General features: G+C 43.2%; 1 protein-coding gene across 1 annotated transcript; it reads right to left on the bottom strand.

Annotated features, from left to right (window-relative positions):
• Positions 1-513: 513 nt before the first annotated feature.
• On the bottom strand, positions 514-15,702 carry nus1 (NUS1 dehydrodolichyl diphosphate synthase subunit). Its single transcript, XM_012829301.3, has 5 exons — positions 15,114-15,702; positions 13,443-13,574; positions 7,482-7,634; positions 3,819-3,918; positions 514-2,251 (listed from the first exon to the last, which is right to left on the bottom strand). The coding sequence occupies exons 1-5, from the start codon at positions 15,478-15,480 to the stop codon at positions 2,161-2,163; spliced, it is 843 nt and encodes a 280-aa protein (XP_012684755.2). The 5' UTR covers positions 15,481-15,702; the 3' UTR covers positions 514-2,160.
• Positions 15,703-15,828: the final 126 nt, after the last annotated feature.

Genomic DNA, 15,828 nt, shown 5'->3' with positions numbered 1-15,828 from the left:
ATTGTCCAACACATGACTTCAGACTCGTACTGCAATGAGGTGTTAGCTGATGATGTGTTAGCTGTTAGCTCAAGTACAAAGGCATGGATGGCCAGTAGATGCACAGCACTGAGGCTTCTACCACCTACACTTCAAATTCTTCATCCCAAGACGGAGGCAAATTCTGTTAAGCTGCCCTGGCAGGGCCAGCTTAGTGCAGCAATGGCTGTGCAGTGACAGAGCAGAGACCGGTCAGGTAAGACAGCCTCCCAAAGTAAAATAACCTTTTTGCTGACCTAAAGGTAAAGGTGTTTCTTTCTCTCTCTCTAAACATTCTATTATGAAAAATTAAATCCAGAAAAAAAAACAGCAGCCACGTGAATAATGTCTTCTGGAGGGACAGCAAATGTCTCAATGAAGAAAGACACCCAACTAAAAGGCAAAAGATAAGATTGTCGTCTTTACAACAAGATGGAGACTAACTGGTACAGGATAAGGGTAGCTTAACCCAAGAAGCCAGGGCAGGGCAGGAACTGACTTTCAGTAACGTTTTTTTATTGTTTCATGAACGGTTCTTTCACACTGACAAACACCAAACTGAAACGGCTTACTTTTTCCCAGTGCCATGTTAACCAGCACATTCTTAGATTAGCCTACTGCACAGGAGCCCAACGGCAGCAGTGTGGTGTAACCTCTACAGCAGAGGCATGGTTTCTTTAGTCCAACTTGAATTATAAGGGGGCCAGAGACGGCTCCTTCAGTTACATTACAACCTGCTGGCAAGAGGGAGAAAACTGCTGACAGATCTGCAAACCTTAGCATACAATCACAATGATGGACACAAGAACATTTCCTTTTAGATTGCTGGACGGAAAATAATGACAGAACGACAGATCAATGCAGAGCCACAGGAGACATAACACACAGAGACAGCTACAGCAATCAAGAGCGAGAGAAAAAGCGGGGGAGAGAGAGAGAAAGAGAGGGAGAGAGATAGAGAGAAAGGAAGAGAGGGGAGAGATTACGAGTAGGAAATCTGGTGACTAGCTCAGCATTATAATTTCAGATGTTGCACATTTACAACCCTGGGAGTACGGCAAGATTAGTGTGATATCCACAGCCCCACACACAGACCACAAATGTAAAACCCCAGAGTACTTGATTAGAATAGCGCTTTAGCAATATTTATTTTTCAGTCACATAGTTCCCATTCACCTATGCAGGGCTGGTGCACATTGATACTGATACGGATACTGTTGCTGCTGCTGCTGCTGCTGCTGCTGCTGCCTCTGAAGCACTTTGAGTTTCTTTGCGTCTCCGTCCTCGTGGTCACATCACTGCTCCTGCTTACTTCTCTCAGGGAGATCCCACTAGCCTCAGGTCCACAAAAAAAGACAAAAAAAAGAGAGAGAGAGAGAGAGAGAGACGAGAGAGAGAAGTCTATTCAAAGCAGCATGTGTCGTCCAGAGTTCTATTCTTCTCTCCTGGGGCTGAGAGCGAATTTTGAGGGCGACTCCAAAAGAATACAGAGAAGGCGTTTTAGACAGCAGATTTTAACCACGACTGCCAACAGCGTTCCTTCAATGACGAGGGCTTGAGTTCCTCACCCTTAAGACTCACTTAGTTTCGCAGGACAGCAAAGGTGGGGGTTGGGTTGGGGTCGGAGGGGGCTCTCCTGTGGGCAAGAGCATGTTCACCATGCAGAAGCCTGTGCAGGGGGAGCCCGAGGGACTGACAGAGGACCGACCAACACACACACACACACACACACACACACACACACACACACACACACACACACACACACACACACACACACACACACACACACACACAGAGAGAGAGAGAGAGAGAGAGAGAGAGAGAGAGAGAGACGGAGGTGCCCAGGAACCCTGGCACAGAGGGCCAAAGAGAGCATGGAGGAGTCTGTGTGAGTGAGTGAGTGAGTGAACAGGGTTAGGGAGGGAGGGGTTGGAGGCTAACGCTGGATTTCTTGTGCTCCCGCTGTAAACTGTGACAAAAAGAAGATGGGGTTGGAAACATATAGCCAAGGCCTCTCCTTCTCCCCTCTCTCCTCTCTCCTCTCTCACTCGCTCTCATCCCTTCCTGCGCGGTCCTCCGCTGCTCCTGCGCTATGATTCCCCAGTTCTCCCCACGTACTGTGCAGGGGTGGTGGGGTGTTCATTTGCCAAACCTCTGCTCGCAGGAGGCAAAGCTCTGTAGGGCGCCCAGTAAGTCCTCATATGAGATGTTTACGTGGGTGGGCAAGGAGCTGTGGGGAAAAGACACACACACACAAACACACAAAGTTAGGTTACATCAAAGGTCAATGTGCGGAGTCAAGATGGCAGGAAGTACACCAAGATGTCATATTAACCATACCTTCTACTTTACTCCTCGACATTATACAGTTTTATATTTGACATACACTGACATAGTAGTGATTAAAGAGAAACTTCAAGATTTTTCCAACCTGGGCCTTATTTTTAGACCTTTTTAGTCCCAAACATTTAGATGGGAAAATAGGGAGGGGGGTCAGTAAAATGTCTACTTTTCTATTTTTTTCTAATTTCTACTCACCCATTTCTAGAGTTTTTTTGTATAGTCCTTACACACACACTCTTTATTCAACTAACAGACTGAAGGACAGTGCAGCTGACTGATGACATGGTATAAGACAACATGATTGACCGTGTCTATGTGTATGATGTAACACACTCTCAAAACAGTGTGTTGTCTCCTCTGCTTTAGTCTGTTTATATAATCCACATCTCCACATCCTGACAGTAATGGGCAGCTCCCTTGTGTTTAAACTACAAGAACTACGGCAGTAAAGTGTCATGTAGTGTGGATTACATAGCCACTAGAAAACAAGCCCAATCTCAACAAGTGGAACTTCATAGAAACAAATGGAGAATGAAATATTGATATTACACTGCCATCTAGTGGTGGTTGGTGGCAATTAAGTGTTTCCAACACCTATATAAGAAAATACATTTGAAAGGATTATCCTGCTTACTTCAGGTACTTAAGAGGATTACTGATGAAGAATCAAAGACAGAACTGATATCGATAACTACTGGATAATTATTTTCATGAATTTTGATTGCTTCTACCCCTCACAAACAAAGTACAACAGTAAACAAATGATCCATGATCCAATTATCCAATCCAAACACAAAAAACAACAGTTACAAAAAGGGGAATGACAGTGGAGCCGATAAGTGAGTGTGTTCTGAGTCGGGTTTAACCATTAATCTGCCCAGATAATCACACCCTCCAGGCATACCAACACTCCACTGCAGAGAAGGAGTAAACATGCGCACACACACACACACACACACACACACACACACACACACACACACACACACACACACACACACACACACACACACACACACACACACAGCTAAACACCTCCACAATCAATCACACTGTATCTTGCCCATTTTTCCATGATAATCGCACCCTCCAGGCTTACCAACACTCCACTGCAGAGAAGGAGTAAACACGCACACGCACACACACACACACACACACACACACACACACACACACACACACACACACACACACACACACACACACACACACACAACCATCACCAGTTCTCTGCCTCTAGCACGCATGATGAACAGATATTGAAATAAATCTAGGCGGTTCTATGTAAACCACGCTATGTAAATAAAAAGATCAATTTGAAATAAATGAAAAACAGAGAAACAGAAGACAGACAGGCAAATATGTAGCCATATGTACACACAAATGTGCATGCATACAATCACACACACAATCACCCACACACAAGGACACACACACAGGGAGAAAATACTCACATTAACTCTGTGAGTCTGATGTGCCAGGGCAGGAATCCCAGGGTGCTTTGCACCGATCCAAACTTCAGCAACAGGTCTGGGTCTGGTGTGTTCTTGGACTCTACAGTGGGAAATGAACAGTGACCGTTACAATCGTGAACGCTTCCGATCTGCAATTACCTCCTGATGCACAAGACTAACATCTACACTCACAAGCCACTTCATTAGGTATACCTGTTCAACTGCTCATCTTCGTAACATTAGATATGGTTTTATCAGGCAACTAGTTTTGGTATCATCTTCAAATTCACTTTGATGGTATATGGTGTGGGGGATAATTTCTTGGCCCACTTTAGGCCCCTTTTGAGCATTTATATGCCACAGCCTAGCTGAGTATTGCTGCTGACCATGGCTACCTTCAGCAGCATAACACACCATGTCACAAAGCTCATATCATCAGTTCACTATAATCAAATGGCCTCCACTGTCACCACATCTGAATCCAATAGAGCATAGTTGGGACGTGGTGGAGCAGGGGATATGCATCATGAAGATGCCCACAAATCAACAGCAACTCCAATCCAAATATGGACTCAAATCAAGCACAAAGGAAACAGGGGCAAGGTCTCTGAGGAATGTTTCCAGCACCTTGTTGAATATGCCACAAAGAGTTAAGACATTTCTAAGGACAAGGGGGGTCCAATACTAGGAAGGTGTATCTAATGAAGTGGCCAGTGAGTGTATTCAATTACTGAATGCTTTTATGGGAGGTGCCTACCATACATTGCAAGTACATATGGTTGATCAGTATTTGAACTCCCTGGGTATTGAACCAATGGCTTCATCTGCACCTTGCTCAAAGTCAAAGTCAAAGTGTTTATTATCGCATACACCAAATTTCTTCAGCGCAGCGAAATTCTTATGACTTGGCAGCCAACATCTACGCAGTAGACGGCATACAACAGGTAACACAAATAACATATACCAAAATAACATATACCAGAAATAACATATAACAAATAACATATAACATATAACAACAGTTTAAAATACAAGAAGGGCAGTTTCCAGGGTGGGGAATATTAAATTAAATAAGATAAAAAAATGTGGGTTTATATATATACGTAGCAAGTGTATTTGTATGGGTGTGAAGTACAAGGTGATGGCGACTGTTCAGTGTTGCTGATTCAGCAGCCTAACAGCCTGGGGGTAAAAACTGTGAGTCTGGTAGTCCGTGCTCGGATGCTCCGGTAGCATCTACCAGACGGCAGCAGTGTGAATAGACCATAGCCTGGGTGGCTGTGGTCCTTGACAATGTTCCGTGCTTTTCTCAGGCATCTACTGTTGTAGATGCCCTGCACGGAAGGGAGATGGCCGCCGATGATACGCTCCGCTGTCTTCACCACCCTCTGCAGGGCCTTGCGATCGGCAGCGGAGCAGCTACCATACCAGGCAGTGATGCAGCCTGAGACGATGCTCTCAATGGTGCATCTATAAAAGTTTTTCAGTGTTTTAGAAGACATGCCAAACTTCTTGAGTCTCCTCAAGAAGTAAAGCCGCTTCTGTGCAGTTTTGACCGCCGAGTCCGCTTGCATGGACCAGGTGAGGTCATCCTTGATGTACACACCGAGGAATTTGAAGTTGGAGACTCTCTCCACTGCAGCTCCCTCGATGTGTATGGTGTTGTGACCCCCCCTCTGTAGCTTCCTGAAATCCACAATCATCTCCTTGGTTTTGCAGATGTTTAGAGACAGCAGATGTTTAGAGAGGTTCTCTACCATTCTGTGCTACAAGACCACGTATCTCCCTGCTGCCTGGCATATCAAGCAGCAGGCATTAGGCCTAGCATTTCCATTTGAAATCTACGAGGTACTGTCACTGGAGTAAGATCTGAGAGGTCCCTTTGATCCTGGTTTCCTAGGAACGTTACTCGGGGCCCAGCCTAATTCCTCACAGCATGTTCATTTGGATCCGACATAAGTGGATTTTTTGGAGTGCAACTCGTGTTTCCAGGTAAACAGAGACTTTCTGGCTGCTTACAATGAAATCGCGGAACACGTTGGAATTGGATACCTGTGATAATGAATGAGTAGCCACTCACAAGTTCAGTAGCCACATTCATTAGCATTTCTCTGAGACTGTAGAACGGAGCTGTGGTCTAGAATTAATGTCACATGCTAATGTAATGCGTTTTTAAACTCCCTTTTCTTCGATGGAAACCGTATCCACAGGGAGAGAGGACTCACTATTTAACGGTTGGCTGCTGTGGTATGTGCTGCCATGCGGATAATCTTGCACAGGTGGTCCCAAAAAGTCTTACATTGTCAGAGCAGATATGGCAGGTTCCATTGCATCACAACAGACTGCAGCAGTATTCAGAAATGTACCACTTTTTTCGAGGTGTGTTTTTATAGGCAACTAGTCATCATATCATTTTCAAACTAATTTTGCTGGCACATGGTCATGTGAAGGACACATAAACAACCAGTCCTTCCCACTAGCCAACCAGGTAGGTCTGTGGTTCAGGACAGAGTAGACTGCCTGTGAAAATGTAAGAAAAGCCTTCACAGCACACTACTATCCAAGCAAGCTTTGATCTATGTCTGCTATGCTGTTGTTGGTGTTTGCTAGGCCTTTTAAGTAGTTAGCTCACTAGCTTTATACCAAAACTCCCTACCGCTTTTTCGGTGTGCTTTTCACGGACACGGCAGGGGAGGTGGGCATCATGGGTGGGATGTTTATCGATGTTACTGTTTATGTCCTGTCTATCCATGCAATGGGGGAAAAAAGACTTACTGCTGCTTTAAGTAGATGACTAGCAAGTAGACTACAGTAGACCCAGTGGTGAGATAGAATAAACTACAAATCACTATCCATTATATCTATTGCAATCCTGCAATAATGTGAATTGGGATTCATTCATTCATCAGGAATCTACCCAATCAAGTTTCAGAAGCATAGTTTGGAAAGTCGGTTTTGAGAAGCACGGGATCACTGGGTGAAAGTGCGGAAGGTGCTGTGACAAGATTGACCTCATCACCTTCTTCCTCTTCAATACAGAGCCAGCCTGCTCCTCTGCTCCAGTGTGCTGCCGCAGATAGGCGGGGACTGACCCCACAGAGACTTAAGCAGCAGAGTGAAGAAAAAGCTTCTTAGGGGCTCAGATGATTACCCAGTCCCTTTCACCACAGGGTCCTGACTGCCACGGGGGCTGTTCAGTCCACTGCCTGCATGAAAATGAGATAAGCCGCCCCTACCTGGGGAAGTGAGGCTAAAACTATTGTTCCCCTTCAGGAGTGCGGATATCCTTCTTGGCAGTACTGCTGGTATCCATATCACCTCTGTCAATATTTCAGTGACACCATTTCAAGATGAGAGTTTGGACAGCAGAACATGAGGAGCTTACGATCATAATGTGTGGACACACCACTGTGACAGGCCCAACTCTCATACTTACGCTTTATAAGACAGATCTCACACAATCATTTATGTCTAAATGATAAACGTGACTAGCACTCCTAGTACTTTAACCTACAAATTACATGACTGTACTTGAAGCCTTTTATTTACACCTGTGTAGCAGTCTTTAAATTGTTAACATGACCCCATAGTACAATGAAGATGGTTGGGGTGTGTGTGTGTGTGTGTGTGTGTGTGTGTGTGTGTGTGTGTGGTCTAGCTCACCTCTGAGTAGTGAGTCGAGTACATTGACGTCGATGTCTTTGATGGCGCGCTCCCTTTGCTCCACCGCCCGGCACAGCTTCTGAGCCGCCTCCACGATGCCTTGCCGGCCATCGTCAGGCGACAGCACCTTCACCACTGCCTGGCACGACAAGGCTGCAAACACACACACACACACACACACCACATACAGAAGTCAGAGACATTCAAATTACAAGACCAAGCACAAACAGAAACATAACAATCAATACAAACAGCATACGTCCACTGAGAATCTCCACTACCACCTATCCAGGGTTCCCAAATTCAAAATACTGTTGCTGAGTTGAAGATGACGACCACATCTCTACTACTGTACACACATACAGACATATTTATGCATAGGAGGCTTTTCACACTGCTCCTGCTTGACCTTTCATTTCCATTTCATTTCCATGTTTAGTAAACAAAGTGTCTGAAACCCTGCACATCTTGACATTGAACTTCAGTGGTTAGTTTTAAAATCAGATACATTTACTGGAGCCAGCTGAGTCAACTGGCAATAACTTAACGGCAAGTCACCTTGAAGCTAGAACGCAACAAAAATGCGTTCCTTCATCCGAAGATCCAGCCGCTGTGTAAAATGCACTGAGCTACTACAGAGGATTACCATTTTGGCATCAAAGATCGATGCCAAGCGGAATGAGCTACGAGACGCATTCCACAAAGTGAGTACAGCAGGAATGTAGCCCGACTGCTTGATAACACTGCCGATGGATGCACCTAAGTGCATCGACCTAACAAATCCACTTGTGAGTACTGACCGTTGGGACAGGCATGGTGCCAGACCAAACGAAACAAGGTCAGTAATAACCTCGACATCGGTACCCTCAAATGTAGCCTGCCCTCTGAACCCCAGGCATCCTAATGGCAATATAGCCAGACCTGCAAACTACAGCAGTGCTCATAGTACCAGGGGGAACCCTCAGCCCCGAAGGCTGCAGAACAGATTTGAATGCCTCAGGGACTTGGCAGAGGAATTTCCCAGAGAAGAGACTGAAACTAAAAAACGATCAAACCACAACACCAAAAAGGTGGGCACTAACAAGTGGCTTTAAACACCTGTTCAACCCACAACCCTCATTCTTGGTGGCTCTGTTGTTAGACATGTAGATGGGATGGGATGATTTACATGCTGCCTTCCAAATGTAGCCGTCTCTGACACAAAAAAACAGTAGTGTTAAAATAAAATAAAAATAGTGTCAAAACATAAAACCATCACACGCATTATCATGCATGTTGGTGCAAATGAGGTTTACAAAGAACAGTATTAGGCCTACTTCCAAGAAGATTTCCAGGAACTTTTCTGTGCTCTAAATAGGAATACAAACGTATCCCCTCCCAGCACAGGGACGTTTTGTTGTTTCCACTTGGCTCACAAAAACGTACTTTTCAATCGGGATGCTTTTTATAGACAATTACAACCTATTCTGGAATCGCAGTGAATATTTCACACCAAATAGGACAGCTGGATAGGGACCAAAGTTTTTAAGGGACAACTATATTTTCTCCCTCCATCACCCAACTACCTTTGGGGCCCATCTTGGCACTCAGCAAGAAAACAACAAGAACTTTGCGGGACCAAAACAAATGCCGTCCACAAGCTGAAGCAGAGGTGGAATGCCCAACCACCTCCACTGGAATGTCACAAGAGTGTGACAACAAGGACACGGGTGGAATGATAAGCTAGGCGAACTGTTGTTGGTCATTTGTATTGTTTTGATTGTCTTATGAGGATTTCAACTTGCATGTAGATAATCCAGAAAACAGTTATGCTTAGGACCTAAATGCTCAATAGCTTCAGCCTAACACAGCCTGCACAGGAGCCAAAATGATCAATATTATGGATGACAAAGTTAAGACAACCAACTACAAACGTAAAGCAGCATGGAAACAAAAGTGCAACTGTTAAACTTTTTTTTTTTTTAAATAGCATTATAAGCAACATTTGTCCCGCGTCAGTGACTCAGGCCCATCAAAGATGTTAAACACAAATAGCCAACAACAATACAACAACAACTTGGTAAACTGCATTGCATCAACCTCTTGCGTTCTGTGTTTTAAAATTAATACAGCGTTTGCCACAATGACGCGAACGGATGCGTCCTTATGCGATGTGAACCAAAAAGGAAATACGGTAACTTGCTGTAAACTAACACAGGAGAGTAAAACTGGCCATTAAGGTAGCATCTGCATAGCCCTAGAATATACATGTAGAAATATCACTATGACAGGACCAAGTAACCGCTCAGATATGTTTCAGCAGTACAAACCTGCCACACCTCTCAGAACACTGGAAAGAAATCTGTTGGTAATACCTACTGTAAGACCTAAACATGGTGATACAGCTTTTTGCTGTTATGCTTCTCAGCTCTGGAGTGTACTTCCTGATGACATCAAAGATGCTCCAACTGCAGCCAGTTTCAAATATAGACTTAAGACCCAACTGTTCTCAGATTCTTTTTGTTAGCCGAGCGGATGCACTCTACGCTTTATTCTCTCTATTTATTTATTTATTCCGGCTTCCTTTTAAATATTGTATTGTTTTATGTTCTTTAATACTTTACTGCTATATTGCACTTTACCTTTTAAATGTTGTTTTATCTGCTCACTAGTAAAGAATTTTGAACATGAGTATGAATTGTGCTATATAAATAAACTTGCCTTACCTTACCTTACTCTAGTGAAATTTCAGACACTGACGTGGAAGGTGGAAAAATGAAATAGAGATACCAACCCATAGTCATTAATTGCATGTAATTAAATGCAACGACTGGCAAGTAATTAATTAACTTTTACATTCTTTTATTTGTCTCTCTTCACTGAAACACGGCCCTGCCAACACATACAAAAATAGGTCATAAAAAGAAAAGTAGAGCAATACAACACTGCCTCAAAAGCACACACAGATAATGTCAGTGAGAAGGATATCACAAACACACACACACACACACACACACACACACACACACACTTAGAACAAAATGTTCACATATATGCATCATTTCCCGTTTCAACATGAGATTAGCAAGAGATACAACAATACTTCATAGAAAAGACTCAACTCAAAGTAAAAATCACTCCCTCCATTTATACTGTCTACATGAAAAACACTGACTTGATGCTTTTAACGCAGCCTCAAAACTCAGACCTCACTGGGCCCAGAAAAAAAAGACAAAGCTCCCTATACACCCTTACAAAACCAAGATGAAGGAACCTTTTATCTATAGCTCTATAGTGTTTTTTCTTCTTTTTTTAACTATGTAGAGCCCTTTCTGGCTGCTATAAAACTGTTCTGCCGGCACAGGGTGGAAAAGGTTCTATGTATACCCTGTTACTTCTCTATGGAGCCACAGGACGTGCGGCACTGAACGAAATGACAATGAGTAATAACAACATATGACCTATGTTCGACTTGGAGCGGAATAAAAGTGTAACAGAGGTCACAAAATTTATATTCTATTTCCTATGAAAGAGACAGATAACACACACACACACGCGCACGCACGCACGCACACACACACACTCACACACACACACGCACACACGCACACACGCATGCGTCATTCTCTCAAGGTGTGACCCCACGGACGGTCATGACACCACGCTGTAGCTTCAACACAACCACCAACCCCATCACATCACCTCTATTGACGTCAATGGCATTCGGACAAATAAGAATACATCCCTTCCACTGGCTTACTTTACAATTCCTTCATAGTCTAAGGAACTAAGGAATCCATTCAAACAAGAGATCTATGCAACTACAGTGTCCATGGAATTGGTTTAAAAAGAAACCATTCAAACTTCGAGGAGACTTTGCCTATGGCCTTGGACTGAGAACAAGCATGGATAAAGCAGCCTGCGAAACATTCACACCAACACAGCCATACTAAACTGAAAATGAACACACACACACACATTCACACCAACACGGCCATACTAAACTGGAAATGAACACACACACACACATTCACACCAACACAGCCATACTAAACTGGAAATGAACACACACACATTCACACCAACACAGCCATACTAAACTGGAAACACACACACACACACTCTAAGACTTTGGGGATCTCAATCTGGTCAAGTATCTGAATAAGAACCTCAGCTGTTTGGTACTGACCCAAGACAAGCAGGCAGGCATCTGCAGGCACTCTTGTGAAGTGAGCCAGCCAACAAAACTCCTTCAAGTTTTCCAAAATATTTAGTGATCGTCTTGGACAAGAAAGGTGACCAATTGTACCTGTAGACATGCACAGACATACATACATACATACATACATACATACATACATACATACATACATACATACATACATACATACATACATACATACATACATACATACATACACATACATACACACATACATACATACACACACACACACACACACACACACACACACGGAGGCCATCAAAATTAGCTGTCCCCCATATTCTCTGTGCGTGGTGTTCAACAGATTGACTGGCTCGAGGCATAGCTTTTGTCTGCCAACCCTGAACCAAGGCTGAAGCAGTGGGGAATATTAAATAATGAGGCAAATATTAAATCAACCGACACAGGCAGATTAGACTGGCTCACTTTTTCCATGTCCTTAATAGAAATACTTCTCACAGTAAAGGTGAAGGCCACGATTCTAATGCAATACCCTTTTTGTCAGATTCAACTAAATGTTCCTCACGGTCATCTAGCTGCCCGTTCAGTGTGTGCGCTCAAAAAACAAGCCAGTGTTTGTACAGTCTTAGCTCTATAAATGGGAAACAAACATAGTGACTCGAATTCAGCCATGAACAATTCCAGCCAATCGACACATTGCTTCAGGAACACAAAAGGGAGGGGTGTCATTTGATTGGCTCAAAACAACCTTTTGCCAGAATCGTGGATTCGTACTGAGGAAACTAGCACACTAGTTTCTCTCCTAGAGCATTTTGAAAAGCATAGCCAATGCTCCTATAAACACAAGCGCACGCACACATAGAGGACGGCCTGCTATTGCTCTCTTTTTTTTTTTGCATCCCATCAAGTATTTCCGGTGTAACCAGAATTAAGGGTTGCACACATCTCTTCTCCTTTTGTGGTGGGGATCTTTGAGTCATCACAATGGAAATTCTGGTTCAGCCTAGGGCTGAACGATTTGGGAAAATAATCTAATTGCGATTTTTTACCAAAATATTGCGATTGCGATTTAATATGCGATTTTTTTTGTATCCTCTTTTTTCCCCCAACAAAACGTAATGAATGATTTAAATATGACCAACACAATATTAGGATACATTTAGTGTAAAATATTCTTTCCCACATTTTACATTTTTATTTAACTGTTTTATTACAGAAACAAGAACAACAAATAGGTGGCTTTGCCACTGGGCATTTAAGTAATTTAAAAAAAGTAATTTTAAGTATAAACACTAGGCATGCACTTTTTAAACACTGTGTGCAAAATTTACCATCTTATAAAAAAAATGTTTTTTTTTTTTTTTTTTTAGACCACGTTTTTTAATCGCGAACGTTGCGGTTAGAAAATCGCGTTCTATCATATCGCAATTAAATCGCAAATGCAATTAATCGTTCAGCCCTAGTTCAGCCTGGTACCTAGCTGATTTCCCAACTTTAGTTCAATCAGTTTCCTTCTCAGTTAAATCTGATGTTTCTACTGGGACATAAACGGGAGGATATTACTTAATGAACCTGGATGTTCTAAAACAGTAAGTGGAGAGTAGAGAGAGTGGCAAATTCAATCATGTAGTGTGAGACTTGATAGCCTAATGGGCAGATATCTACAGTGCCTTGCTAGATACCATCATATCATAGGGGACAGCATCACACACTGACTGGTTAGGAGGTGTGTGTGTGTGTGTGTGTGTGTGTGTGTGTGTGTGTGTGTGTGTGTGTGTGTGTGTTAGTGATCACACCTTGATGGTCTTGTTTGTTGCTGCCATTACTTAAAAACTCAACAGAGTATTTGGAGCCATCTGCCCCAAGCTGCTCTTGCTGCTGTTTTAGGATCTCCTCCATCAGCCGGGAGTTATTCCTCTTGAACACACCTGAGAAAGAGAGAGAGAAGGATGTTAGGGGAATGATGGAGAGAGACAGAGAGAGCAATGGAAAAGGGAAGATGGCAGAGAAATAGAAAACGTACAGAAGTGTACGAAACTGATACATATAGATACACTTAGAGATGAATTAAGTAGGAGAGTAAGAAAAGAAACTACAAAGTGGTCAAACAGGAGAATACATGAGTAAAAAAAGGCTGGCACAATTGAACAAATTACAGACTTAAAGTGTTTAGCTGTAGGGGAAGCTTTCTATTGCATTGCACTGAAGGACCCATGTAAACCCATTCACTTATAAACTTCATTCGAAATGTCAGGGACTCTTGATATTTGCCAGACAACCGTTTCATGCACCTGCAAGGTGTGTCCAGCTGTTTCTCTTACATAAACTCAGGAACATGTTAGCACGGTGACGTAAAGTTATAGTTACAGGTCAGATGAGACTTGCAGACTCAGACACCCCACGCCGTGATCAAATAACAATAGCAGTTCCACGAGCGACACCAAATTCAACCACAAAAGCCTGAGATTCTACAGGACCTAGGTTCCATGAAGAAATAAGCGGAACACGGGAAGAGTTTTCCAACGGACGGAGAACGAAATCACGAGACAGACTTTTCTTAGAATAGTGGAAATAATACTTTCATGTATGTACATTCCCGAGTGAATTAAGACAGAACACGCAAAAGGTTCACATGCTTGTGCCTTGAGAATAGCACCATCCAAAGCCGGTTTAAAACCAGAAACCTGGGAGTCATCACGTCCCTAAATTCTAAAGTATGCGAGCTATTGGCCAACACAAAATAAAATGCAAGCTTACATTACGAAATAACCAAATGAACCTGTTTCTTCATTCCCAAAGTCAGATGAGTGATATCACTCATGTCCTCTGTGTTTCTACAGAGCCTTTTCCAGCAGACCAAACACGTATTTTTAACCGATAACACCTGTCCATTCTTTACTCTCGACCTGGAACATAAGAGTAACTTAGCTCATACTAATCAATCAGTCCTACTCTAGCTTTGCTCTTCCCATGGATATCAGGTAGTCTGAAATTCAACAAGATGCCCAAGGCTATAGGAGAGTCCACGGGAGAGTCAACTGAGACAAGGCGAGAATGAAAAGGGAAAAGAGAGACCTTACTGAGACATAATCAACAGGTTTAGCCTGGGGAGAGCTCACAGTTACCACTGAATGGTCATTAACTAGCTATGCTATGCAAGTCTATGCTATATAGGCACACACCACTCACAAACCAGATGTTAGTAACTTAGTTTGTCAGATATTTAGGCTACAAACATAGGATTCGATCTGAAAAAAGAACAAGCGTCAATGACTTTCCCAGACAACATCATACTTAAATACTCAAATAATGTTAGCTAATATTTAAGTTACTGACAGTATTCCACCGTATGGCTGACGACAGTGCACGTGATTGTCTTAAGATGTTACACTACGGAGCTATCCTTACATCATATCAGCATTTTCACACCTCTGAGATTGATATGCAGTGTGAGGAACCATCCTTACCTTGATTATCGTACACGCTAACATATGATATCCCCACTGCCATGCACCAGACGACAAGGTTAGCAATGTCCAAATACCGCGGGTCCTCCTCGGCTATCAGCAAGCCTATATGTAGAGGTAGCTTCTCTAGCGCTTTCCCATCCGCGCCAAAGCGAAAACGGCGACCAACACGTTTGCCAGTCGTCGGGGCTATTTTTTTGTGGTTCGTGAAACCCAGTGCCATGGGAACAAGTAGTGCGGCCACAGCCCTTTTCCATAGCCGTCCATTCCACTTCCAGAGATGGCTTCGGAACCAAGTGACTAGCGTTCTTTGGAGGTGGAGAAGGGCATGCAGAACCCGCCAGATGAACTCGTATACTAGTGCCATAATGCAGTCCTTCAAATAAGATCCACGATTCAATATATTAATCGTAACTAGTTACACTGTCGCATTCCAAATCTTAGACCGACAGACACACACTAAGCTACCGGGGGATATGCCATTTCTCTCACTGCCAACACTTCGTTTTGCCGGCTGCCATTTTTTCTCGTCCCAACCTTTACACTCTGAACTCAGAGTATTACATGGAGCTATCTGATTGGACAGTAACAACACAGAATTTGATTACGAAAGCGATACTTGAAAGTCAACACAGCTGACAGTCTCCCTCTAGAGGATAAAATTGGATGGTCAAGACACATCCTAATTTTGAGGCAAGTACGGGTATTATTATAA

Source organism: Clupea harengus, chromosome 15, assembly GCF_900700415.2.
Source record: "Clupea harengus chromosome 15, Ch_v2.0.2, whole genome shotgun sequence".
NCBI lineage: Eukaryota > Metazoa > Chordata > Actinopteri > Clupeiformes > Clupeidae > Clupea > Clupea harengus.
The sequence above is the reverse complement of the archived record's forward strand: the minus strand, read 5'-3'. Positions and strand labels throughout refer to the sequence as shown.

Coding starts and splice junctions, on each gene's coding strand:
- nus1 (XM_012829301.3), bottom strand. CDS start 15,480: ATGGCACTAGTATACGAGTTCATCTGGCGGGTTCTGCATGCCCTTCTC. Junction 13,575..15,113: donor TAGCGTGTACGATAATCAAG/GTAAGGATGGTT, acceptor TCTCTTTCTCAG/GTGTGTTCAAGAGGAATAAC. Junction 2,252..3,818: donor ATCAGACTCACAGAGTTAAT/GTGAGTATTTTC, acceptor TTTTCCCCACAG/CTCCTTGCCCACCCACGTAA.